This window comes from Protomyctophum bolini (assembly GCF_963924005.1).
Source record: "Protomyctophum bolini genome assembly, chromosome: 17".
NCBI classification, from domain to species: domain Eukaryota; kingdom Metazoa; phylum Chordata; class Actinopteri; order Myctophiformes; family Myctophidae; genus Protomyctophum; species Protomyctophum bolini.
In genome coordinates this window covers 18,011,189-18,036,564 of record NC_137878.1, presented here as the reverse complement: position 1 = coordinate 18,036,564, position 25,376 = coordinate 18,011,189, and the positions used below count along the sequence as shown (strand labels likewise).

The window sequence follows — 25,376 nt, the reverse complement described above, 5'->3', positions numbered from 1 at the left end:
AGCGTTTTCAAGTCCCTACTCAGGTGACCAAGAAGATCCAATCCGGGTTTTCACACGAACCACATGACAAAATGTTTTTGCCGTGTTGAAAACCAACGCAAAAGCATAATGCTCAGACAGCTCAGTCCCCACTCCCCATCAAGCATATAGCATAATCCCTTAATCAATATATTGATTTATTAACGTTAGCATAGCTCCAACCAACCTTGCATGAATAATGCCATAATTGTACGAGATATCGGGATCTATTTAGACTACAATGCCTTGTGTGTTGAACGGACAAGTCTTGCAGTTGTCTGCAAAGCAGTGAATGCAACAGCAGCAAAGTGAGCAAACCCCGTGCTTTAGCTGAGCAGGTGGGGTATAGGGGCTAGCGGATCTATGGGTAGTTCCCATAGAGTTAACTCTATGGTAGTTCCCCTAGCGTGCGCCATAGGCTGGTGGTAGAGAGCCTGTCGTGGCTCTTGTGGTCAACCAGATCAAAAGTGAAAATAAAGTTCTGTCAAATGACATAAAATGTACACAACGAAGATATTGACTTGATTATATAAACAAACTCAGTCTCTATGCCATTATTGCCATAGCCACGTACACTACACCTCCAAAACCATTTGATTTCTCATAACAAGTTTTTGCTTCACTTTGTCTTATTTACAATTTATAAAAACACCTCAGGGTACATTTTTGACGAAGAGGCTCTCTCTCTGCCATTGGAGCTTACGTAGCACTAGACTAGAGTAGTGTGTTTAACTTGTTTCCACTGTATGCGGGCTGAGTCATCAGCACTCACTCACATTCCAAACTGGCTCTGCTATTTTCAAATGAAGACTGCACTCAGTGCACTGGAAAAACTTTGTCCGCAAATACTAATTCACTGTAATGAAGTTCTCACAAAGTTTCTTTCCCTGTCCAAGCAGTGTTGGTCCAAGACATTTAATTATTGTCCTAAAAAGATTACTGGGGATAGGTCTATGTGATGGACCCTTATGGACCTAGCTGCAATTTGCAACTCTAGATTTTTTAAATAATGGGATGAATCCTCCATTGACTCCACATTCATCCAATTTGCAACTGCGATCTGCTTGTCTTAAACGACGTTGAACTCACCAACATTGCAGCTGTTATCAAGCTTTAATTATCCTCTTTCAATCTGCCAAGTGTTTGTTTCAGAAAAATCAGACCTGTCTGAAGTGAGTACTGTTCTGTACTGTACTGTACTGTACTGTACTGTACTGTACTGTACTGTACTGTATTGTACTGTACAAGCCCTCCTCCCTGGCCTGTGTGTGTCTGTGTGTTAGGCTGTGCAACAGTGACACTTGGTGGTGAACAAACGCTATAACGCTATTTTCGTGCTCAGACACAGCCAGGGACACAGCCACACTCATAGCTGTCTATAGGAGTGGTTGCACCACTCAAAAATCCACCATAGACATGTCATGAGCTACTTTCTGTCAAGAAATTATCTGCAGGTGATTTATGACATGCAAGTGTGAGTTTAACGTTATTTAAACCTCCCCTCCACTTTGACAGGCTGGAATGGCTTAGGGTTGACGACAGAGTACAGCATCTTGCAATGGGTCTGGTCCACAAGATTCGATACACCACCAAGATACCCATGTACCTGTCTAAATACTTCCTTAATGTTAACAAAGTCCACACCCACAACACGAGAGGGACAAACAAAACCATGTGCAACCCAGATTCGGCACAAACAAGGGACTAAATTCATTTAGCTCCTATGCCACAAAAAATGTAGAACTCCCTACCAACTGTCATTAAGATATGTGAATTCCTTGACTCCTTCAAAACCGCTCTCAAAGGGCACCTACGGACCCCTGCAATTTGAAACTGGCCCCTGTAAAATCTGAATCCCCCACCCACCCCTTTTTTCCTCTCACTGTATGTTTTCCCCCCCTTTTTCCCTCCCTTATGATGATTTCCTGCTTTTGGCTATATAGAAGTGTATATTTGTATACATCTCTAAATGTTATGATGAATTGAAAACGGTGGACCCTCTTGTAAACAAGTGTAATGCTTTATGGTGTCGTCCACTCACAGTTAACAGTTTTTGTATTGAGTTGAAATGTACTGTAATTCTAAAAACTATTAATAAATACTTCAATCAATCAATCAATCAATCAATCAATCAATCAATTTAATACAAGCAGATCGCAAAAGCAAATTGGATGAATGGGGAGTCAATGGAGGGTATTGCAACTCTAGATTCATCCCATTATAAAAAAATTAGAGTTGCAAATTGTGGCTAAAATGGACCTAGCCTTCAAGTGGCCCACAGGCTGGACAGGAGCCCGTTTCTGCAGTGTGAGGTAGCTTAATGTATACTGTAGGTACAGTACAAGTACACCTCCTGGACATGACACTTGACCCTGCAACACACTTGTGTTGCAGGGATTTGCGCCCAATCCCAAAGCTGGGAGGAATTTAGTTCCATTGTTATAGTCTTTATGACTCGATCAGAGATTGAACACTGAGCTGGACATTGTGTACTGGAAAACCCAATAGAAATATAATTAATCCATATTCAATGAAAAAAACCTCATCATAAGCTACTGAGAGACATCAAATGGATCTCATTAAAAATGTGCTGATTCTTTGTTTGGACCACTTTATTGCATTTATACTAAAGTAGAGAGAAGGGAGGAGGCAAGGGAGAGAAACAGGGGACAGAGAGGAGGGACAGACAGGGAGAACTACCACCTATGATGCCAAACTTGAGGCCAACCTCCTTCTGTCCTCTCCTCCCATCTCACTCCTATATGGGCACTCACTCTGAGATTGGTTTCTCAGACAGTGCAGTCTCTGGGAGTGCATCATCGGAGGACTTTAGAACACTTAAGATCACTGGCCACTGGAAATATCAGAGAGAAACATCCTCAGACCTGATTCTTTCCCCCACTTCACACCATCTTTTATAGAGGTAAAGTTTGACTGTCAGTAGCCCATTGCATATTGTGTGAAATTGCCTTTTTACTATTTTGAAAAACATTTAAAAATAGTAAAGAAAATAGCCGCATCACGTGGTGAGCTTGTAAATGGGCTATTTGAACTATTTTGCCTCCAAAAATTAGGCATAAGGGGTAAGGCAAGATATCATAGGGCCCAATGTGTATCTTTTAGGTGGAGATGTTGGTTGTATCCATATCTTTATCATTTGTAAGTTATTAATGACATTACAATGATGGGAGGAAATATTTATATCATGACTCATAATGCCATGCTAGTTTTATGTGTCACATTGTTCTTGACAAGAATACTTAGTGAGTGGAGTGAATTGAGTTGTATTTCTTAAAATCTTTTTAGTTTCTGAAAAATGGCATTTGACACATACTTTGGTTTTATACAGTTCTATATGATAGCTGTTGTAATTACCACTTTGCTATGCTATGGTGCATGGGTGTAAAGGGACACTTCAATATGCTTTTTTTAATGCTGTTCTTATTTTTGACAGACTTAAATGTGGACTTTACGTATATCTGCAGAGTGATAATGTTTTTGTACAGTCAAACTTCACATAGGCCTACCTATAAGGCCACATGATGTGGCTATTTTCCCTGTATCATAGGTTATATGCAATGCATACGATGACTGCAGTAACCTGTCTTCAGATCAACACCTAATATAAACACACGCTTTTATTGCACATTTATAAATATCTCCCAATCTGACTGATGAAAAGAAAGTTTAAAAAGACTGTATTCCCACAGAGATAACCCACAAGTGCCATGGCGACACCCAGTCAGAAAGGTACTCACAGGGGTGTGAGCAGCCCTGCCGCAGCCTCCCCCAACCGTATCACCAGGCTGCAGGAGAAAGACGACTTGTGCAACCTAAACGACCGTTTGGCTGTCTACATTGACAAGGTCAGAACACTGGAGTTCGAGAATGCAGGCCTCCGCCTGCGTATCACTGAGTCGGAGACAGAGATCAGCCGCGAGATGACGGGCATGAAGGCGGCCTATGAGGCAGAGCTGGCGGATGCCCGCCAGACTCTGGACTCGGTGGCCAAAGAACGCGCCCGGCTGCAGCTGGAGCTGGGGAAAGTGCGAGAGGACTACAAGGAGCTCAAAGCCAGGTATGCTAGAGGTCACAATCCACCCTTAGCTGAGTGTGTGCTCTCCTTAGTTTTGGATTCTGAGTTTTCTTGAGCAGTGAATTTAACTCAAATTAACACTTATTTTATAGTTACACAATATTGTACATCATGTCGAATAAAAATATATCCAATCATCCAGATATCTTGCATGACAGAGGATTATGTGTGGAACAGCCCTGAGACCTCCCAAGTCTGCTGTTCTGGAACCCATACGTTTTATTCAAGTGAATGAAAGCAGAGTGCGGTTTTTCATATTTACTTTTCCCTAATTACCGGAAGGTAGCTTGATTGGAGAATGCGTTTGTAGAATAATTGTACACGGAGATCCCTATAACAACATCCCACAACCTCAAACTTGACGGCCTCTGCAAATTTTGCTCACAGTTTCTCAGCTCCAGTGCCCTGCCCAGAACACTCCCATGGTAGCATACCGTCCCCATTGCTCACTCCCGTCTGACATTCAACATCCATCCCAACATCTCCAGTACTTCGGCCACAGGCAGAGTCTTATGACTAACTCTTTCCCGTCACTCCTCCTCCTCCTGTTCCACTAAAAGTGATCATTATGTGTGCAGTACGTGGCAGTGTTTAGCGGTTACACTCTCGTTTCCATTATTTTTCCATAAATATAGAGACGATGGCATATGTATGTTTGGCAAAGCCAGGCCGTTACCATGGCAGCGTCTAAACTAAACATCAGGAGGCTGTGGCTTGTGGCTACAAGACACGTCAGATTGGACGTAGATATAATTGGAGCGTATGAGTCATACAGCCTGGAAAGGCTTTCCCTCTCTTTCTACTTCATCCAGGCTTCCCTTCCCATCCTAAAATAACCCACAGATTTGATTACAGAAGACGTGCAAAGGAAATAGCAGGAATCTAGTTTCCACTTGGTTATTTTGTTGGAGAAGCACTTTAAGATGCATTCTGCATTATTATGAATTCTATTATTATTATTGTTGCACGCGCGCACTCGCACTCGCGCACGCACACACACACACACACACACACACACACACACACACACACACACACACACACACACACACACACACACACACACACACACACACACACACACACACACACACACACACACACTTAGTCACAGCATTTAGAGACAGCCTCGACAGGAGTATTATAATCTTGTAGATCGGATCTGTACATTACACATTGTGAGCAATGCAAATGTATGGATAATCACACACACACACACACACACACACACACACACACACACGCACACGCACACGCACACGCACACACACACACACACACACACACACACACACACACACACACACACACACACACACACACACACACACACACACACACACAATAAAAGCTTGAACTAACCCTCAGAGGTTAGGTATTGTCTCTGTGCATAGCACTGTTGCTCTTTGCACAGTGTTGTTCCTCTTTTTATGATCACCCTGTATGTGTTGAGCTTTTTATTTTTTTAATCTTTGCAGAAAAACATACCACAACGGAAAGGGAAGGGGAACATAAATATCTAAACCCATGCCTGCGTCTCTCTACAGAAACACCAAGAAGGAGTCTGATTTGGCAGCAGCCTCTCTAAGGCTCAAAGACCTGGAGGCCTTGCTGAACTCTAAGGATGCATCCCTGACCACAGCCCTGGGAGAGAAACGCAACTTGGAGATGGAAGTCAGGGACTTAAAGGCTCAAATTGCCAAGGTAACAGGAAACTCACAACACACAATGAGTTTTAAACTAGGAAGTGTCAGTATGTAAGTAATTCTATACTTATTTAGTGTGCGAAAGTATGTGATATCCAGATATACTTGCCGTATATAATTACATTACATGAAGGGATCTTTGTTTGCATGATTTGAACTCAATCATCTCTTGGCTTTTTTAATGTATTTTAAGCTGGAAGCAAGTTTGGGTGATGCCAAGAAGCAACTGCAGGATGAGATGCTTAGAAGAGTGGATGGAGAGAACCGCCTCCAGACCCTCAAAGAAGAGTTGGAGTTCCACAAGAGCCTCTACTCTGAGGTCAGGAACATTTGGGGAACTTGTTATTGTCTCTCTGTCATCAGGAGATTATCAACTAATGAAGCAGAATAAGAATCAGGAAGACAGAAATCCTCCTGATATCATAGTAATCTGTAATGATCTGGGTAGTTCTAGTTGTGAGTGAGTTTGATGGAGATGGACGTGTTTCATTTGTTTTTTGTACACTTAATTATGCACTTTTTTGGTCGCTCTCATATAAAATAGGAATCTCCCTTGAACAAAAAATTAATTACAATTATAATTTGTCATTATTGTCTTATTTTACAGGAGCTGAGGGAGACTAAGCGCCGCCATGAGTCTCGCATGGTCGAGTTGGCCAACGGCACGCAGCAAGACTTTGAGAGCAAGCTGGCTGAGGCACTGATCGAAATGCGTGGCCAGCATGAGCAGCAAATCAAACTGTATAAGGATGAGATTGAAAAGACCTACAATTCCAAGGTAAATTCTCTTCAGATACCAGGAAAACATAAAGAATGTACCATTCAAATCTTTGGCTTTTCCAGAAAGAATTAGAGAATTTCTAATCAAACTATTAGACCTCTAATGAATGCCACCCATGCATCTAGATTAGAAGTTATGTCCATTCGCTTGTGTAACCTGGATGATGTATAATATATTATTTGTCCAGGGAAATATTCTGTATTAATGTAATACTCAAGAAGACATAATAATAATTAATATCATAATAATTATAATAAAGAATTAATAAAACCTGGGGGGCAGCAGACTGACCTCATGCTTCCTTCTATGCATTAGTAGTCCAAGCTGCTTCTTTTCACCTGAGGGGGGAGAGTTTTCCCGGCCGGACATAGCACGTGGAAGGAACACGTTATTCCGACCAGTTCCTTTCCCCTCCATCAGGCGCCCCAGCTGGCCAGGGGGAGGTAGTTTAGAGACCAGGATTACTGCATGTTTTTGTGAGGGTACCTACCCTAGGGGGACACGGGGAGAACATGCAAACTCCACACAGATAGGCCCTTTCACAAACCCCGCGTCGGGTATGGGCACTGATGACGCGGAGGAGAGAACACGCCCCCAGCGCCCACAGCGTCCCCAGCGGGAATCGAACCCAGGACCTTCTAGCTGTGAGGTGACAGTACTACCAACTGTGCCAAGGGTGCCACCATGCCCTAACAAACATCTTTTATTTATTTATTTTTTACTTATGTCAGTTGGAGAATGCACGTCAATCAGCTGACAGGAGCAGCCACTTGGTGGGGGCGACCCACGAGGAGCTTCAGCAGACACGGATGCGTATGGAGTCCATGTCCTCCCAGCTTAGCCAGTTGCAGAAACAGGTAGCTCACCAATGGACAGAAGTGTTTCATGTTAATCTCATCACACAGCTATTCATGCATAGATTTCCTGTTTTCCTTGCAAAACACAATTTGTTTTTGTGCCACACTCTACCCATAGAGCTATGCAGGTTTAGATATCCAAAAAGTTGTTTATGGAGAATACATTATACAGTATGTGATATGAGTATATTAGTTCAATCAAATTAGTAACAAATACTGTATGGGATCCCCTCAATTCCAGTTGGCAGCCCGTGATGCCAAGGTGAGGGAACTAGAGGAGGCCATGTCTCGGGAGAGGGACACCACACGTCGTCTGCTTGGAGATAAGGACAGGGAGATGGCTGAGATCAGGCAACGGATGCAGCTGCAGCTGGATGAGTACCAGGAGCTCCTGGATGTCAAGTTGGCTCTAGATATGGAGATAGCTGCCTACAGGAAGCTCCTGGAGGGAGAAGAAGAGCGGTAGGTGTTCTTAACCTTTAAACCACTAAGCCTATAACTGCAGGTCAATTATCACAATTAGGTACGTAATGTAATGCGTCACTGACCTTAGATTTAGTCACAGCATTTATAGACAGGAGTATTATAATATTGTAGATCAGATCTGTACATTACACATTGTGAGCAATGCAAATGTATGGATAATCACACACACACACACACACACACACACACACACACACACACACACACGTGACACACACACGCACACGGGCATCTCATGGGTCATGTCCATCCCTGCAGGCTTCGCCTGTCTCCGAGCCCTACTCCAACCAGAGCTGCAGGAAACCGCTCCTCTGGTTCACTGACCCGTTCAGTCCACTGCAACTCTCAGAATTCCTCTGGCAAGAAGCGTCAACGCCTCAACGACACCGACAGCGAGGCCTCCAGCTTCGCCGGGGGAGCCGTGTCCCGCACACGTATCAGCCAGCAGGCCTCGGCCAGTGGACGGGTCACCGTGGACGAGGTGGACTTGGATGGAAAGTATGTCAGGCTCAGCAACAAGGCAGATGAGGTGAGAGAATGGAACATGATTTTGCACTGAATATTCCACAGTCACAGTGGACATACACTGTAGTTACTTATATTCCAGGTACAGTAGAATGGGGACATTTCTTGCATTATTGTTTATTGTAATATTTGCCGAAATTGTATTTTCACATCTACTATATAATGGTGAACAAACTTCACAAACTTCACTTGTCTAGCTTTTGGTCTATGTGCAAATACAAACTTTGTCCTACACAAACATTAAATGCCATTGACAATCAATGAATGGACAATTTTGAGTGTTCGTGTAAACACAAACATTGTGTAACATTGAAGACAAAAGTGAGGACGCAACTTGTGATTAGCCGGAATGAGATGATGTATCATGTATGATGATGTACGATGATAAGAGCGCCCCTCACTTCACACGGGTGTGATCTTTACATTACAAACACAATAAACTGTAGCAGAACCCAAATGACTGACTCCATTAACTGAATTCCATATTCCTGCCTCAGGACCAAAATCTGGGGAACTGGCAGGTGAAGCGACAGGTGGGATCTGGTACACCCATTTCCTTCAAGTTCTCTGCAAAATTCACTTTAAAGGCTGGACAGAAAGTGACGGTAAGCATCAACTGTCTGTAAGCAACAAGTATATCACATATATTGTTACATGAATATTGTTATGGATGCCTTATTTAATTTTGCAAAGATCTGGGCTTCTGCTGCTGGAGGAACCCACAGCCCTCCCAGTGACTTTGTATGGAAGAACCAGGCAACATGGGGAACTGGAGACCAGTTCCAGACAACCCTGATCAGTGCCAATGGAGAGGTATCTATATTTAAACCATATTTTGTTCAAAATATGTTATTTCCCATCTTTATGTAATAATAGTTTATTGTTGCAATGATCTTTTACGTTCAGGAAATGGCAATGAGGAAGGTCACTCGCACACAGTTGGAAGAGGATGATGATGACATGGTAAGAGAAACCACATTTTATCAAAGACATACATGTCAAACAAGTGTGCAGATAACAGGTTGCTAAACATATCTCTAACCCTTCTAGGGTGCCCACAGCACATGCGGAGGGGACACTGAATACAACTTGCGCAGCAGGTGTGGTTCTTGTGGGCTGCCGTCAGATAAAACAAGCAACTGCTCTGTATCTTCTGCCTCACGCACCTCCCACCGCAGTGGCGGGATTTCAGAGGGCCTGCTTCCACACTCCTATGTGATCGGCCACAGTACACCTCGCAAGGTGGGAAGAACACAGAACACAGCTAAATGCTTTGTTCCATCATCTTCATAGAGATGATTTGTAAATGATGATGTATGAACTAAGCATTGTCAGTATAATTGTGTGATTTGATTTCCTTTTGCAAAAGCCTCTACTACAGTAGCCTATGTATGTATACTGTATCTATGTGTAAATAGCTTGAATCATATGCTGGGAATCTAATCTTGGAATGAAATATGCATATTACAAAGTGCTCAGTAAAGTGGAATTTTGAGTTTTTTGTAAATATTTACTCTCTCTTTCAGAGTGGAGCAAGAGTGGAGAACTGTCCGATCATGTGAGGCTCTGGAGCCATGTTGGAAGACTTTTACTCAATTACAATTAAACGATAATTCATACATTGATCATTACTAATGTATGTAACAAAAGTTCGTACCGTTGGTTGTCATATTGTACTGTATATAGGCATGCTGTAGCCTGTTTGGGACCTTTAAACTGTGAGCTGTTATAGCCAGAATAGGAAATGAATACCAGCCACCTTTTTAGTATTATTATTATTATTATATACCAGTTCCTTTGACCAATATATTTTCTTTACAGATTATTTTCTCATCTGAACAAATTTGTAGGCTAATAAAATAATGAAAGTGGCTGGTAGACTTTAGAATTCACAGCTAATGAGTACAGACTAGTGGATCGACTTGAGTTTCCTGCTCTGTTTATGCAGTATCAGAGTTCCACGATTTATTTTATTATTATCCTTCATTTATTATTGTATTCCCATAGTATTTCTACTAGACTAGGTTCACATTACCATGTGAATTACCATGTTTACCCTCAGAGCCATCTTAAGGCCAAATTACCAATCTATTCAAAGGTGAAGTTGAAACTGTACTTTGCATAATAAATAAAGCCTTCATTCTAAATAATTTAGAATGTGAAGGAAAGCCACTTTAGGTGCATGGCAACTCAACTAGTTGAATCCAATGGAAACAAGCCTTATTGGCGTAAGGCTTCTTTGGTTATCCTATAGCACTTTTGTATGAAACTTTACCTCTGTGCTTTTTTTAAATAAAGTATTCAATCAATATCAATCGTGTATTTGGTTGGCATCAATAAATCTGGCTTCTGTTTCAAATACTGTCTGACTCTTTTGTACTCGCTTTAAGCCCATACAATTGAAGGGCTTTACTGATTCCACAATGCAGCTTTGAACACTATTGTCTGTCTGATTTGATCTGCTGTCTACTGGACCAGTTAAAATAAACAAAAACTACAAAATAATCATGCATGCAGTGCATGCTGTTGGAATTCTTAAAATGCCTGCTACACTCCACAACAGAGTCCTTCTATAAAATATGGGACCCATATTTGCGATTTATTGGCCCTCAAATAAACTACCACCTTGACCTATAGGTTTCCTTGACAGAAGCGATGCCATAACCTTGATGGATAGGATCATCATTCCTTGTTCTCTGGGTAGTTATAACCATCTAGATTCTAGACTATCACGCACCAAACAATTTTGTCCATATTGTTTTTGTATTTTATGTTATGGTTCGATCTAGGTATTGTGTATGTGTGTATCTGTGCCCTTTGTTCCGCAACGTCATAAAATGTAAAAATCTATAAAAATACAGAATACAAATGCCTGCGGTCCCCCGGGCCTTACGACTGATTCAGCCCTTTGGTCCATCATCCGTCCCCTCAGTGGAGCGACCTGGGAGTGGGTGAACCTTTAATTTGAAATATGAATGTACTTTTAATTTGTAGTCACGGTTTCCCAAACCAGGAAGTACTGTACTACTGACATCATAAATAAACAGTTCAAGGCAAGCACGTTTTTGCTACACCGTAAACGGTTGCAACTCGACACTTTTCTTTTTTTTACGGGGTAAGGTGCATTTAAAGTAAGAGTTTACAAAGATACTAACGTTAAAAGTGACAGTGTTGCAGATAATTGGTTTCAAATTAAAATGCATGTAGGCTACAGTTCCATGGCATATGTCTTGAACGTCAGCTGTCTTGACCTGTATTTATAGCCTTGTATTAGACCTAGAATGCCTGTGATCATTTAATTATACTTCGTAAATTTTCATGTGAAATACTGTACATACTGTATGTAACAACAAGAGCCGTTCTAGGGCTAGCCTTGTATCAACTATCAAGATGATCATAGATTTATCTTATGACTTTACCGAACAAAACAACAGCGTATGCACATGCCAAATTCGATAAAACTACAACAACAACAACAACAACAACAACTATATGCTAGTCTTGATCTAGCTCTGGTCCATAAGCCTTAAAGGACCACTTCACCAGTCACCACTTTTCAACCTGTCTTCATATAATAGGTCCTCACTAATAATCATGATAAAATGCCACAAATCTTGTTCTACTCAGTCTGTAACGCTATGAACTGTGGGTAATTTCTTTGCTAAAGTCAGCCAAAGTCTTTGGCAAAGGGCACATAAAGGGGCAGGGCTGAGCCCTCACTGACTTATCGATTTCAAATGGTGTGGCCAATCTAACTTTTTCGGATCTGTAGGTCAATGGGATCCTGGTTTTTTGTTTTCCACAGGTCCACATTGCTAACTTTGTCCCTCCACCAGACGTGTAGAATTCTCCTGAGGCATGTGTTGGTGAATGTTTGCAGCCTGTGTGTTGTGAGTTTTGTTGTTCTTGCAGCTGTAGGGGAAGCTTTAATTATCCTCAATCAACATTACTAATTTACATAACTATCGATCTCTGCTCTAATGATTGGCTATGCTGGTCTCACTGGTCTGGTCGTGGTCCTTTCCCTGCAGGTGCATCCAGCTGGATGTTGAGTCTGCAGGCTCTGTTTGGGATTGGGTTCCTGGTGACGTCACGGGCAACCACAGTCCTTGCCCAGCTGGGGACATGTCCACTGGCCACCTCAACAAATAACCTGAAGACGTGTTTTAGTCGACAAGCATCTAATATGGCCCAGTCGATCAAATACCTTGGGTAAAGAAATGTTTACTGTGGATGGGTGGTGTGAGAGAGTGTTTCTGGGAATGAATGCAGTAAGAGCTATATGGCCTGTTTGCATGCCTATGCCCTGGGTGACTGTATGCATATTGTGTACTGTGTAGGCCAGATATAATGAACATTGTTCTCGAATCTTGAATGGTAGGCAGGAGGAGGCCCAGCACATTGACGAGGAGCTCTTCAGTGAGTATGGCTTCAGTGTCGATCAGCTGATGGAGCTGGCTGGCCTCAGCTGTGCCACAGCAGTTACAAGGGTGAGATTCTGTTGGTTTCTAAGAAAACAGCTACCTGTCACAGGATCAAACCTGTGACTTGTCAGTAACAGGGCACTGTTCTGAGCACCATAGTCCACCCTGCTGCACATCACTTGAATGAATAGTGATGTGAATAGCTATTTCCTCAGGAAAAAACTCTAGCTGGAAACCTCATTCAATGCAATTTTGATTATGCTTGCAATGTCACTAAAAACTAAGCCTCAGAACTCCCAAAACAAACTGATATACTTGGTCTAAAGCCCATGATCCACCTAATTCCAACACACTTTGCTAGTTTGGGATGGCTTCATGTCTCATCGTAGAAGACAGGGTTAAGCAAATGTCAATGGGATTGGATGAATTGAATACATTTTTTGTGTTACGTATGTTTGCTTAAAAGGTAAGACCACTTTTTTTGAGGTTTGGGTTGTGTAGTTACTTTGCCATGATGCAACTCCAAATGTGGACAAGAAATAAGAAATAACTGCTCCAGTGATTAGAAATTGATAATTCAAAATATGCTCCTCATTGACTTACATTGTAGCTAAAACAGCTCTCAAAGTCACTCTTTTAGTACGTAAACAAACAGAAACAATGTTGATTCAGACAATATAGAGCATCACCAAAACTCATGCAGTTTTATTTTTTCATAAAAATGTTATCTTCCTGTTGATTTGTCCATTTTATTGGGAAGAAAACCCGGACTGGATCCGTGGATCCGGATCCAGATCTTCAAATAGTAAAATCAACAGGAATCTAACATTTTTATGAAAAAATAAAACTGCATGAGTTTTGGTGATGCTCTATATTGTCTGAATCAACTTTGTTTGTGTTTGTATACGTACTAAAAGAGTGCCTTTGAGAGCTGTTTGAGCTACAATGCAAGTCAATGAGGAGCATATTTTGAATTGTCAATTTCTAATCACTGGAGCAGTATTTTTTTATTTCTTGTCCACATTTGGAGTAGCATCATGGCAAAGTAACTACACAACCCAAACCTCAAAAAAAGTGGTCTTACCCTTTAAATGTTTCACTGTACCTCCATGCAGATACATGACTAACTTAATAATAACTGATGGTAGTAGTGAGGATTGAGTTTTGTATGTTAGGATTAAATAACTGTTTCTAAGGAGTGCTACATTTCACTTGATGCTCTCTATTCTTGAAATAATGAACTCTCAGATAATGTATTGATACGTACTGCGGCTGCTGCCCAATGTGCCCATCATGCTTTAAGGTATCATTTTTGAGCCCCTCCTATACACAGGTCTTTAGTTCAATGTTTGTCTTGTAAACGCCATTAACAATGAACGGAAAATGTACACCATAATGTGCCTCATTACGCCATATTGTCTCTTTATTGTTAATGGCGTTTGATGTTTGTGTTGGCACCGTTTGTTTTACATCACCATGTCAACATGAGTTAGACTTTAATATATTAGCGCCCCTCACTTCACACGGGTGTGATTTTTTAAATTTATACTTAATTTATAGTACGAGTATAAACAAACCAGTACCTGTCTGTGTAAGGGTTGCGTTGCAATCATTTGATGTCTCTGCATTTCAGGGTTACCCACTCAGTTCTCTGGTCAAAGCCAAGCCTTCACTGCTGGTGATCTGTGGGCCTGGTAACAATGGAGGTGATGGTCTGGTTTGTGCAAGGCATCTTAAACTTTTTGTGAGTGTCTCTACTGCTGGTTGGTTTCACTTTCAGACTTCTCTTTAACACATCTCAGCACCTGCCTTGTCTGTATCAAAATAGGTGCTTTCTCCTTACTTCAACTTTCCCATAGTTCAGCTTTTTCTCCAACTTGTCCTGCCGCATATTGAAGCTTCAAGTAGATAAAGCAAACACAAAATTATCATGTTTAAGTAAATTGTAGACCACTACATTTCTAAATTTGCAACTTGCACCCATATACTGTATATTTGCTCAGTACAAGAGTACAATGCAACGTTTTGGTCCCCTGCCTGAAGAAGGTCCGGAGGGACCGAAACGTTGCATTGAAAAGAAAAATACTCTTGTACTGAGCAAATATAGTGTGCGGGTGCATTCTATTTATTTAATTGATGTCCACTGGCCTACGAACCTGTGCAGACGCCTGACTTCTTCTAGGTGTGCGAAAGTTTTTTCCTACAGTAAATTTGCAACTTAAAATGACATTTGAAAAGGTAATTGTTGAGATGGAATGTTTTGTATGGAAATGTAATGGACTAAATTAGGTTTTACATGGTCGGTGACATGAATAAGCTGCAGTGTTGTTTTTATCTTTACTATTCCTATGTGTTGTTCACAGGGCTATGAGCCTACCATACTGTACCCAAAAAGGCCAAACAAGCCACTTTTCCATGGCTTGACCACACAGTGTGAGAAAATGGAGATCCCCTTCCTCTCTGAAATGCCAGAGGTATTTAGCTTACTGCGTAATTATTTAACATGTTTTCTTTTCTTCAAAGAAGCGCATACATTTTAATCTGTTAATATATGTCAGTGGTTTTCAACCCTTTTCATATCAAGTCCCATTATTTATTCTGCATTTGAGTCACGGACCACCATTTGATTACATTTAGCCTTGCAGACCCAAAACTACAGAATATGTACACATCTCTATGCTGTATTGATGTTGGTACCATGATGAGAGATAACAGGCAAAATATCAAAATAACAATTCTTCTACTAATTGTGTAGATTTCTGCAGGTGTTTAACAATAATTTAACTCTTAAGTGTACGGGTCCATTTGGTTTCATTTTACACTCAAGAGTTAAAGATCTATAAGGGTTAATTTGGTTACCAACTCTCCATCATTTAGCTGGGGACCACCTAGAATCCCTTCAAGGACCACAGGTGGTACCCGGACCACTCGTTAAAAACCACTGATCTATGTTATTTGGTTTGTTTGGACAAAAAAGAAAAACGGCAAACTGTATCCAAGGGCCTTTAGATCCGTAGCCTTTAGCTACCCTCAAGTTTAGTCACAGTTCACACACTGATTACTTTAAGAACAAATGGGAAGCTTTTAGACACTGCCTTTTAAAATTTGATCCTATGAGACATAATCCAAAGGTGACAACATACCAGCCACCTTAGAAAGAACTGATCCGAGGGTCTTTTCTTTAATATTTAGACAGCTTTTTATGTGTGGACCCAAATTTGTGCCCGAGTGAGAATGGGTTTGACTTTTTCTTGTATTTTCGCTGTGCTACCTCCCTCAGCTTCATAACGAACAAGAGAGTGCACTGCCTACTGTTACTAAAATAAGGAAATGTCTCCTTAGGCCAAATTGATTGATGAGGCCTACAACTTGGTGATAGATGCCATATTTGGCTTCAGCTTCAGTGGGGCTGTGAGAGAGCCATTTGGTTCCATCCTTGATGTACTGAAGAAGACCACCGTGCCTGTAGCTAGCATTGACATCCCCTCAGGTGGGTTCCTGGATGCACATCATATGCACATCATATACACAAAATAAATTAGAGTTGGTTCTCTTTGTGTTTCTAGTGTGTACCGGTAGTTGTATAGTTTAACCAAAATGTTGAATCCTGGTTTTATAGTACGTGTCTCATATTGTTTTGAAGTCATTTTGGCAATTGGCGAGTAGAAGTATTTGTGTGGAAATAGAAGTGAAACGATCTTCAATTATTATAGAGTAGTAGTACGATAATAATGTTTATCCTATGCAGATGGTGCAGTGAAATAAAACATTACAGATCATTTTCAAAAGTTTTAAATATTGTGCAAAAACTGCAAATGTTTATTTTCTTCTGTAATATAAATAAATGTGAAAATTTCATATATTCTCGATTCATTGTGCATAAAGTGAAATATTTAAAACCTTTTTTTGTTTTAAATATGGCATACAGCTCATGAAAATCAAAATATAGTGTAGTCCGGTCAGGGCTGATCAGAACCATGGGTGTACCATTTGAGTGTATCTACCAAGTTGGTACAAAGAAAAACACCCTCATGTCTGATGTGACGAAACATTGTTAAATACCAGCAAGAAGTTATTATGTAATGGTATTTTTCTTAACTAATGGTGGTATTTTATGTTCATCACTCCCTGATATCTAGTATTTCAATGTTTGGGAGAATCTTTGCTGCCTTTGTTTATTTCCTTTTATAGTTATCAGGCTTTAAGTTTGAAGGTGTATCACATTTCTCTTCAGAATTAGTAGTACCTGCTGGGTTCATAAATATAATGTATTATATACATTTTTTTTAAATGTATGAAGTCACTATAAATGGAAATACCCAAATACGTTTTTTTTTTACATAAACATATCACAGCTGTTGGTCCTCACACAAATAGCATCATCATTGTTTAATTTACTTAACTTTAGTTACTTAATCACAGCAGCAGGTGGGGCATACACTGCGATAAATCCAGCCTTGAGCCCGTTTAATTTATTTCCATTACATAATATATGTGTGTGTGTATAAGTCATATATATGTGTGTGTGTGTGTGTGTGTGTGTGTGTGTGTGTGTGACTGTGTGTTTTCTTTATTTTACTACTTCCATCTCCTTTACATGGTTCTATATATTGCATTCCTAAAGGTTGGGACGTGGAGCAGGGCAGCGCAGATGGACTACAACCTGACATGCTCATCTCTCTCACTGCACCAAAGAAATCAGCCACCCTGTTCAGAGGACGGTATCACTTCCTGGGAGGGAGGTTTGTGCCTCCTGGCTTGGAGAAGAAGTACCACCTTAACCTTCCTCAGTACCCCGGCACTGACTGTGTTCTACAGCTATAGTAGGATGGTAATAACGATAAAGTACGATATTAGATAATGTGCTTTGACCCTGGTACTCAATATTAGTCTCTTGCAATGTTTACAAAGCTTACCAGAACTTCAACTTAATAGAATTCATCATGACAGGTTTTGTGTGGATCCAGGAAGTGTGCTGCCATTAAATTTATTTTCGGCTGCTGTACATTGACTGTGTTGTCAATGTGAGCTCTTAAGCCCAAACTGCACCAAATGGTTCGCCATGCAAATCCATAGTTGCATAAAAAACATTATCCCCAATCCCTATGGCAGTTGCATTGGTGTGACATGTCCTTTAAACTGTTTGTTGCATTGGTGCGGTTTGGGCCTTATGGATCCTCAGGTTTTTCTTATGATAATAAATCACTCCTTTACAGAAGGCTTTTTTCTCTATACATCATTTGACTGGTGTAACAGTTAACTGATGGATTTAATCAATTATGAAAAATATACATTTTTAAATACAATAGCGAAAATAGCAGATATACAAGCTCACAGCATGTTGCATCATAGATAGTGTTATGAGCTTGCAAATCTGCTATTTGGCTATTACATCAGTATTAGAATTCCCTGTCTATTGGTTCATATAGTATATAAATAAAATCACACTTCTTGATTATTTGATTAATTGACAATGTAAAGAATAGAAGTATTGCTGACAGGATAAGCGACAGTTGCAGCCCAAAATGCTTAGCTGAGGATTACAGTATGTCTAGCTAGGACAGTTAACATGCTGCATATGAGATTTATTTCCCCCCTCTGCACTCTGAAAATAAGAAAATCATTTACATCAAAACATCACTTGTATATCATTTTATGTTTTTATTGGTACATATTAAGATTTCATTGAATGTATAGCTAGCAAGACTAATTAAACTGGAAAGACAGTCTTATCATAGTCTATCACATTTTGTGTTAACCTTACATAACGTGTTTGTGCATTGTATTATTCACACGTACAGTAAGATGGTGATGGATTAGTAAAAATCTTTCCTTTACATTCAATACCAATGAGTCAAGATGACTCCCGCAGCTCTACTAATTTTATATAAACAATACTATAGACAATTGAAATACTGGACCGGTATATTTCTTTTAAACATCAGATTTATCGATGCATAATGATTTATAATATACAGAAAGTGCAATACATGCTTTTGCTTGTCAGTATATACAGTACAGTGCTGGTTCCATGCTTTCTTAGTTTCTTTGCTGTGTCCGTTCGAGTTGTGTGTTTTTCAGAAGGTCTTCATGCAATCCGAGGGGTGGAAGATGGCGTGGTCAGTCCGTTGATAAAGCCCTTAGGTAGGGAAGGTGCATTATTCAATTTCACAGCACATTTCACTATTCTCCACTCTAAATTATGCATATGGATTTAAATAGTACTATAATCAGTATAGTACTATTTAAATCCGAATGAATTATCAATAAAAAAATGTTTAAGAAATCAAACTTAAGACCACTTCCTCAAAAATAGTAATGATAATTTGAATGATCTGGATTTTGTACCAGATCTAACCCCATTCCTACCTGTGTTATTCTCCAACTTGCACTCCCGCACAGTTATCTTTTCCCTCCCCTGCTATTGCTAAATATTCAGCATTTCTGAAAAGGGGAAAAAACAAGGTAGTTATGAGTTTTACATTTTGCAATTACTACATATTGCTACAGTAGGAACTGCTACATCTTGCAATTACTACATATTGCTACAGTAGGAATGATGAAATAATGATAAGAAAGATCCAAGATGACCAACCAGTTTGCATTCCATTTTGACTTACGGATCGAGTTTCGTTTTGGTTTTGACTAGGGAGGAGGTTGACAGAGGATGGGATGGACAAGACGGAAACACGACAACAAGTAGACAGAAGGAAGCATGACATGTTGGACAAAGAGAGGGCACAAGTAGACACACGTGAAAACAATGGTAACAGTGGTTAACTATAGTTAGATTAAAAAAACAAACAAGCAGGTATAAATGGATGGGTGAAGTTACACATAACATTCAACAGAGTTGCACAGTTGGTTGGGAAAAGAGGGAGGAATAACAAGAAAGTAGAACAGTGGAAATGATAGTTAAGGAATTCAGGGATCATGAGAATACAAGGGCAGCATCCAAGAGGAAATGTGTATAAGCTAACACACTAGTCTGTGTGTCTTGGACACAATGTGTTTGTCACCAAATGCAAAACATTGACATACATCAGTTACTGATAATACATAAACTGCATGAAGTTCTAAAAATGGACACAAATATTTCAAAAAGGGCACATTTTTTAAAGGGCATAATGAGTGCACAATAAACTCAGCACTTAGGATTTTACAGTGTGTGTGTGTGTGTGTGTGTGTGTGTATAAGTATACGTATATAATAAATATTTACGCGGCTTCTCGAAGTGCCTCCTCTCCCGCTGCAGATATCTTGCGATAGCAGTATATCATCTCTATAAGGAGCCAGACCTGGAGCCCAATGATTGAAAAATACATCATGAACTCAGACACGATGGAGGCCGTCCCTCTGGTGGCTGTGAAGAAAAACAATCGCCCAATCAGACAAGGTTGCTGACTCTGACCATGGCACTGACTAAGCAGGACCACTCACGATCTTTGTTAAGCAGAAATAGTTTTTTTTTTCATTCTGTCCCAAATGTGTTTTTTTTAAAGCGGGGAGATTAATGCACTTTCAATAACACTTCACTTTGCTTTCTCTGAGATATTTTCTAATACATTTCTACCCCTTTAGCTAGCATACATTTTTAAATGAACGTGGATTTTGCTGTGTTGTGGAAAGACGCATGAAAGGCATACAAAACTAGAGAGTGGCATAAGTCCGAAAGTCCGAAAACGTGAAAAATAAAAAAGGTGGACAAAATGTGAATAAAATACCTGAATTTTTAGGTTAAATGTGAAAGTTAGGGGGTGCCATCCCTTGGAACCTCAAATGAAAATAGCAGTGATATTAGTCTGGCCATGCCAGGCTAGAGGCATGCTGTATGTCTGTATGTGGAACATAGGCTTCTGGCTTCTAGACAGTCTGGCTCATGTTAATAAAATACTTTCTAGTCATCCCTGCCATTAGGCCTGACCAGCCAAAGGCAGAGGGTTATGTTTTCACTCTGTGAGTCTGTCTGTCTGTCTGTCTGTCAGTCTGTGAACAGTTAACCTTCTGTGCCAGAACGAGATGATTCTGTGAATAGCTACTTTACCCCACTGTGCCATCCATGAGATCACGTAATTATTTTTTACTCTCATGGTAGAAACACCTACATCCCGATCCGACGCGGCCGCACGCACGCTTATGTCCTTTTTCTCTTCAAAATGAGAAACTGTGACCTATTCTTTAAGACTGCAAAAAGAGCTGGGTGAAAGAAGATGGGAGAAGTATTTAGCTTATAAAACCCTATTCTTTGATCGTGCTAAGAAAGTTAATCCATTGCTGCTGGATACACAGCCTAGAATCAAGGAAGCTTAAAGAAGGAAGGGACATGGTCACGTGACTGGGCTCACTTTCATGGGAGCCAAACTACACCCGGAAGTTCGGCAGAATGCACTAGTCTGGAGTCAATGAGAGCTCAGTGACCAGCTCATGAACAAACACTATTTCTGAATGACTGAGACCTTTTGTAAAGTAATCGCTTCTGGAAAATAACAGAAGACATATAACACATTATTGTCTGCTGTGTTGCTTTTCAATGTGTACACTGTGTAATTGTACAGAGTTATCTAAAGAGCAAAAAGGGTGCTATTGTTTCTGAACGTGCCGCAAAGTATCGCAAGATGCCATTTCCTGTCTGGCAGTCAAATCTCGCGATACCTCCGAGACAAGACAGAAACGATACCTGCTGTTCAGATCCTCAAACTAAATTATATACTATGCACATCAAAAAGCAAGTGATTAGAAAACAACTTGTTACATGTCTTCTTTTATATTCCTGAACCGATTATATGACAATGGTCTGAATTGTTCAGAAATAATGTTTGTTATGAGCTGGTCCAGCCGGCTCCATTCACTGCCAGTGTCTGCCACGTATTAATTGAACTTCCGGTGCAAGTTTTGGCTCTCATGAAAGTGTCCCACACCACACGCCTGGCCACACACCACACTGGCCTCACGATCCCAGCTATAGTAATGGGAGCCTGGAGGGAATGTGTCTCTAGAGCCGTTGGTTGGACTGATCGGTGTGAAACCACACACTCCCAGTACATATTATCTGTTTATCATGTAATCAAGATGTATCAATCTGATTTTACAGGTTTTATTCCAATTGGCTATGAGTATGACTGCCTTCCAAACTTTGTAGGCCCGGGATGCACACGCAGATCCGACACACCAATGGTCCGACATGCAGAAACAACGGTCGAACATGTGCTGCTCCCGTGCTTGCGGTTATGTTTAGGTTAGGGTTTGAGGTAGGTTGTTGTTCTAATGACAGTCAGACTAATAGTATGTCGGAACTAAAGCCTGTAACCATGACAGGCTTTAGTTCCGACATACTAAGCTTATTCACACAGTACCTTTTGCCACCACTTTGAGATGCACAACCTTGTCGACGTGGGTCTCGTATTCATAATACTTGTAGGTTAGCATGCGGTTGAAGAAGCATCGGTAGGTGCCCGAGTCGTTAAAGGTGATATTGAAGACGTAGATGGAGGCGTCTTGAATGTCCATGCTCCTCTTGCTGCCGTTCCAGTCAATGCGTTCATAGAAGCGGTCATCTTTAATGCTGGCGCCATCGTCATCGTAGTAGTATATCTGATGGCACAGTGGCAGCATTGTTATTCATTATCTCAATCTTGTGTTGAAATAACTGTGCTGCCGGAGAAGGCTTCGTGGGGGTGGTTATTAATGATAAATAGATCAGTGGATGATTAAGGGATATATAGTACATGTCAGTTGCATGCGATACAAAGTGAGTCATGCGTGCATGCCAGGTGTATGCCATCATCACAGGATACAGTTCAGTATCACAGAGGATGCTGTACAAGGTCAACACAGCAGAGCTGGATGCCATTCTCTGTCCTGCCCTTTACACAGCACTAATGATCACTGAGGTCAAAAAAGTCAGGAGTGATTCCCTTTGAATCTTACGCTGACCTAAACACTGGTTACTGAGACATTGTGAGCTTGTAGATTGGCTATTTAAACTATTATAAAAGGTTTTACTTTTTTTAAATAGTAAAAAATGGCAACTTAGTTTAGGGATAAGGGTTAAGGGGTGGCGCAAGATATAGCCCCAGATCTATTTGATGTTATGTGTCACTGTGTGTGCACGTTTGTGGAAAACTTTGAATGTGAAGTAGGGCAGGTTTTAAGTGGTTAGAAACCCTACTATATTTATTTTGCTCGTGAAATGTCAACCATTTGAATTTGGTCAACAGGTCACTGAGGTTGTGTTTTGGGTTTGCAACAGAGTAAACAGACTTGGATAACAGTGGGTCTGTACTCACGTGAGAAAAGTCCGATTCTCCATCGGCTCTGAAATACCAGTCAACTGTGGCGGAGGCATCCACTTCACTCCTCATCTTGCAGGAGACGCAGCCCAGTTTGAAGCCTTTGCCTGCTACTGCTTCTGTGTCTGAGGCCACCTCTGCACATGCCCCATGGCACTGGTACACTGTCAGAGAATAGATAATGATGGATGGATAGATGGATGGCACAAGTGTTAAAAGCCTAGTAGAATTCTATTAAAATAAAATGAATGGTTATGACAGACAGATGCATGCACACATGCGGCATGCACACGTGCACACCACAGACACACACACGTGCGCACGCACATGCACGCGCGCGCACACACACACACACACACACACACACACACACACAAAGTGAAATTATTTGACTGAACTTACCAAAGAGGGCGCAGAGCAGAGAAAGGAGCAGAATGTGTACAGCAGCCATATCTCTACTAGTGTAAGACTGGTACTGATGTATGTGATGAGGGGCCTCAGAAATACACAAATTAAACAAATGCTCTGGAGAAAGTTTGTGTATATATATATTTTTTTAAAGACTAGAGGTTGTGCGTCTTTAAAGCTAAACAAGCTTAATAAAGTGCTTTATATTACCAAATATATCTGTATCTTTGGCTCAAATCAGAAATCGTCTTGTATTATTTGTAACGTTTATTGCAACATTGAGCTCCTTGATGCATTATAAAGACTGGCTTATCTATCCGAGGAGGCAACTATCTGCAGTTATTCATGAAACATCAGAACATCGAACAATCTGGATATTTAGTTGCTCACAGTGTCCCCATTCAACGCCCTGATTTCATTATCCATTCCCTGAGGCCCTGATACTAAATGCACAGAGCAATCAGACACACACTCTGAAGGATCAAATTAAATCACCTTTTATGTTGACAAATTACCAGGGCAACAAGAGGCCACAGGCTTTATATAATCTTCACGTGTGGAACATGCCAATATGAGCCTGCATATATGAGTTAGCCTGTAGTTTTATGTTGGTTATTAGGCCTACCTCACATACCATTACATATAGGCTAATTAGTTAGGCTACATGCTGTGATAAAAAAATATTAAAGACCTACCTCGTATATGATAGGCCCTAAACATTTACTTTAGGCCAATCTAAGGATCTAAAAGGTAGCCTATAGCCTACTTTGATACATAATTTAGATAATTTGAAAACGAAGCCTACTGTATTGACGTCCGAAAATAGAGGCCACTTCTCTTCGCCGTTATTCGTCCCAAATATAAAAGAAAAAACACAGTCCTCTCCTGTTATTTCTCAAACTGTTTAACCAGCCGGCGATGACAGTTGGATGTAGAAATATTTATGTAGGCTAATCTATCGAATGACCGCAGTCTCGCAGAAAAGATGCGTTGGCTGCGATGACATCGTATATAAAACTGCAGGTGCCCATACGGTATACTAGGCAGCCTGCAGGCCCATATACACGTTCCAAATAAGCCAAAAGCAATGGTATTGTCTTTTCGTCCTGTTCTCGGTATAATGAAAATCGTTATAGTGTTTGTCTGCTGATGGTGCGTGCAACAGAACGCCTGTCGGTCTGTCGCTCCGTTCAGAGGATGATGCAGATGCACTGCGGTAAAACGCCTGTGAGGATGGAAGCAGCGCGGGCGCAGCGCTCAGTTCGCTCACATCACACGGAAGTGTCGGTTGTACGTTGACGGCTTTGAAATCAACAACATGGCGATGTATTAGTATATTTACCCATACTAGTATTTCTATTCCTTTCCCTTCCGCATGTAGGCAACTCTCTCAACAAGCATAAACAATATAGGCATGGGCCATGGGCCGCCCATGGCTAATGCTTAATAGCCTATATATTGGGAATGTATTCGAAGTAGACTATGGCATATATACATCTATCGCCATGACGCCATTGGCTATATTTATTTATGTATAGCCTACTGTTACTGACACCGTCACGCGTGTGTGTTTTTATCTCTCCATAGCCTACATAGAAACATATCATAACCTGATCATAATCTGACTAAATCTTAGGAAAACGTTATAGGCTATATTGTTTTTCTGTTTCATTACATATAAAACAATCTAACCTCGCGTCACCAGCCAGATCCTATTGACCTTATGCACACCGCTGCCATCTTGACAGCAAGGTACTAACTATAGGTGCAACTTCCCATTGAAAGC

General features: G+C 40.7%; 3 protein-coding genes across 8 annotated transcripts; 2 read left to right on the top strand and 1 right to left on the bottom strand.

Annotated features, from left to right (window-relative positions):
- The first annotated feature begins 2,581 nt into the window (after positions 1 to 2,581).
- LOC308332154 (lamin-A-like) lies at positions 2,582 to 10,830 on the top strand. The gene is made up of 13 exons (XM_080787821.1): positions 2,582 to 2,941; positions 3,729 to 4,096; positions 5,662 to 5,818; positions 6,014 to 6,139; positions 6,428 to 6,598; positions 7,333 to 7,458; positions 7,700 to 7,920; positions 8,203 to 8,473; positions 8,967 to 9,074; positions 9,163 to 9,282; positions 9,376 to 9,432; positions 9,520 to 9,711; positions 9,996 to 10,830. Exons 2-13 carry the CDS (start codon positions 3,747 to 3,749, stop codon positions 10,029 to 10,031), a joined length of 1,935 nt encoding a protein of 644 aa, XP_080643947.1. The 5' UTR covers positions 2,582 to 2,941; positions 3,729 to 3,746; the 3' UTR covers positions 10,032 to 10,830.
- A 652-nt stretch (positions 10,831 to 11,482) lies between these two features.
- On the top strand, positions 11,483 to 18,125 carry naxe (NAD(P)HX epimerase). 6 transcript variants are annotated; one of them, XM_080787326.1, is made up of 7 exons: positions 11,483 to 11,584; positions 12,501 to 12,681; positions 12,851 to 12,959; positions 14,527 to 14,610; positions 15,257 to 15,367; positions 16,236 to 16,383; positions 17,518 to 18,125. In XM_080787326.1, exons 2-7 carry the CDS (start codon positions 12,515 to 12,517, stop codon positions 17,715 to 17,717), a joined length of 819 nt encoding a protein of 272 aa, XP_080643452.1. In that variant the 5' UTR covers positions 11,483 to 11,584; positions 12,501 to 12,514; the 3' UTR covers positions 17,718 to 18,125. The 6 variants fall into 6 exon arrangements, with proteins under 6 accessions (XP_080643452.1, XP_080643448.1, XP_080643453.1 ...); XM_080787322.1 differs by having other exon boundaries at positions 14,527 to 14,637; XM_080787324.1 differs by having other exon boundaries at positions 11,518 to 11,600; positions 14,527 to 14,637.
- A 149-nt stretch (positions 18,126 to 18,274) lies between these two features.
- On the bottom strand, positions 18,275 to 24,144 carry scn1bb (sodium channel, voltage-gated, type I, beta b). Its single transcript, XM_080787328.1, has 6 exons — positions 23,585 to 24,144; positions 23,180 to 23,346; positions 22,247 to 22,484; positions 20,115 to 20,256; positions 19,263 to 19,337; positions 18,275 to 19,032 (listed from the first exon to the last, which is right to left on the bottom strand). Exons 1-5 carry the CDS (start codon positions 23,631 to 23,633, stop codon positions 19,268 to 19,270), a joined length of 666 nt encoding a protein of 221 aa, XP_080643454.1. The 5' UTR covers positions 23,634 to 24,144; the 3' UTR covers positions 18,275 to 19,032; positions 19,263 to 19,267.
- Between the last annotated feature and the right edge of the window lie 1,232 nt (positions 24,145 to 25,376).

Excerpts from the sequence above, each read along its gene's own strand:
- LOC308332154 (XM_080787821.1), top strand. The coding sequence starts at position 3,747 with ATGGCGACACCCAGTCAGAAAGGTACTCACAGGGGTGTGAGCAGCCCT. Across the intron at positions 6,140-6,427 it reads ACAAGAGCCTCTACTCTGAG|GAGCTGAGGGAGACTAAGCG; the intron begins GTCAGGAACATT and ends CTTATTTTACAG. Across the intron at positions 7,921-8,202 it reads CTGGAGGGAGAAGAAGAGCG|GCTTCGCCTGTCTCCGAGCC; the intron begins GTAGGTGTTCTT and ends CCATCCCTGCAG.
- naxe (XM_080787322.1), top strand. The coding sequence starts at position 12,515 with ATGTTGAGTCTGCAGGCTCTGTTTGGGATTGGGTTCCTGGTGACGTCA. Across the intron at positions 12,682-12,850 it reads CAGTCGATCAAATACCTTGG|GCAGGAGGAGGCCCAGCACA; the intron begins GTAAAGAAATGT and ends CTTGAATGGTAG. Across the intron at positions 16,384-17,517 it reads TAGCATTGACATCCCCTCAG|GTTGGGACGTGGAGCAGGGC; the intron begins GTGGGTTCCTGG and ends GCATTCCTAAAG.
- scn1bb (XM_080787328.1), bottom strand. The coding sequence starts at position 23,633 with ATGGCTGCTGTACACATTCTGCTCCTTTCTCTGCTCTGCGCCCTCTTT. Across the intron at positions 23,347-23,584 it reads TCTGCTCTGCGCCCTCTTTG|TGTACCAGTGCCATGGGGCA; the intron begins GTAAGTTCAGTC and ends ATTCTCTGACAG. Across the intron at positions 19,338-20,114 it reads GAGGCACTTCGAGAAGCCGC|AAATGCTGAATATTTAGCAA; the intron begins GTAAATATTTAT and ends TCCCCTTTTCAG.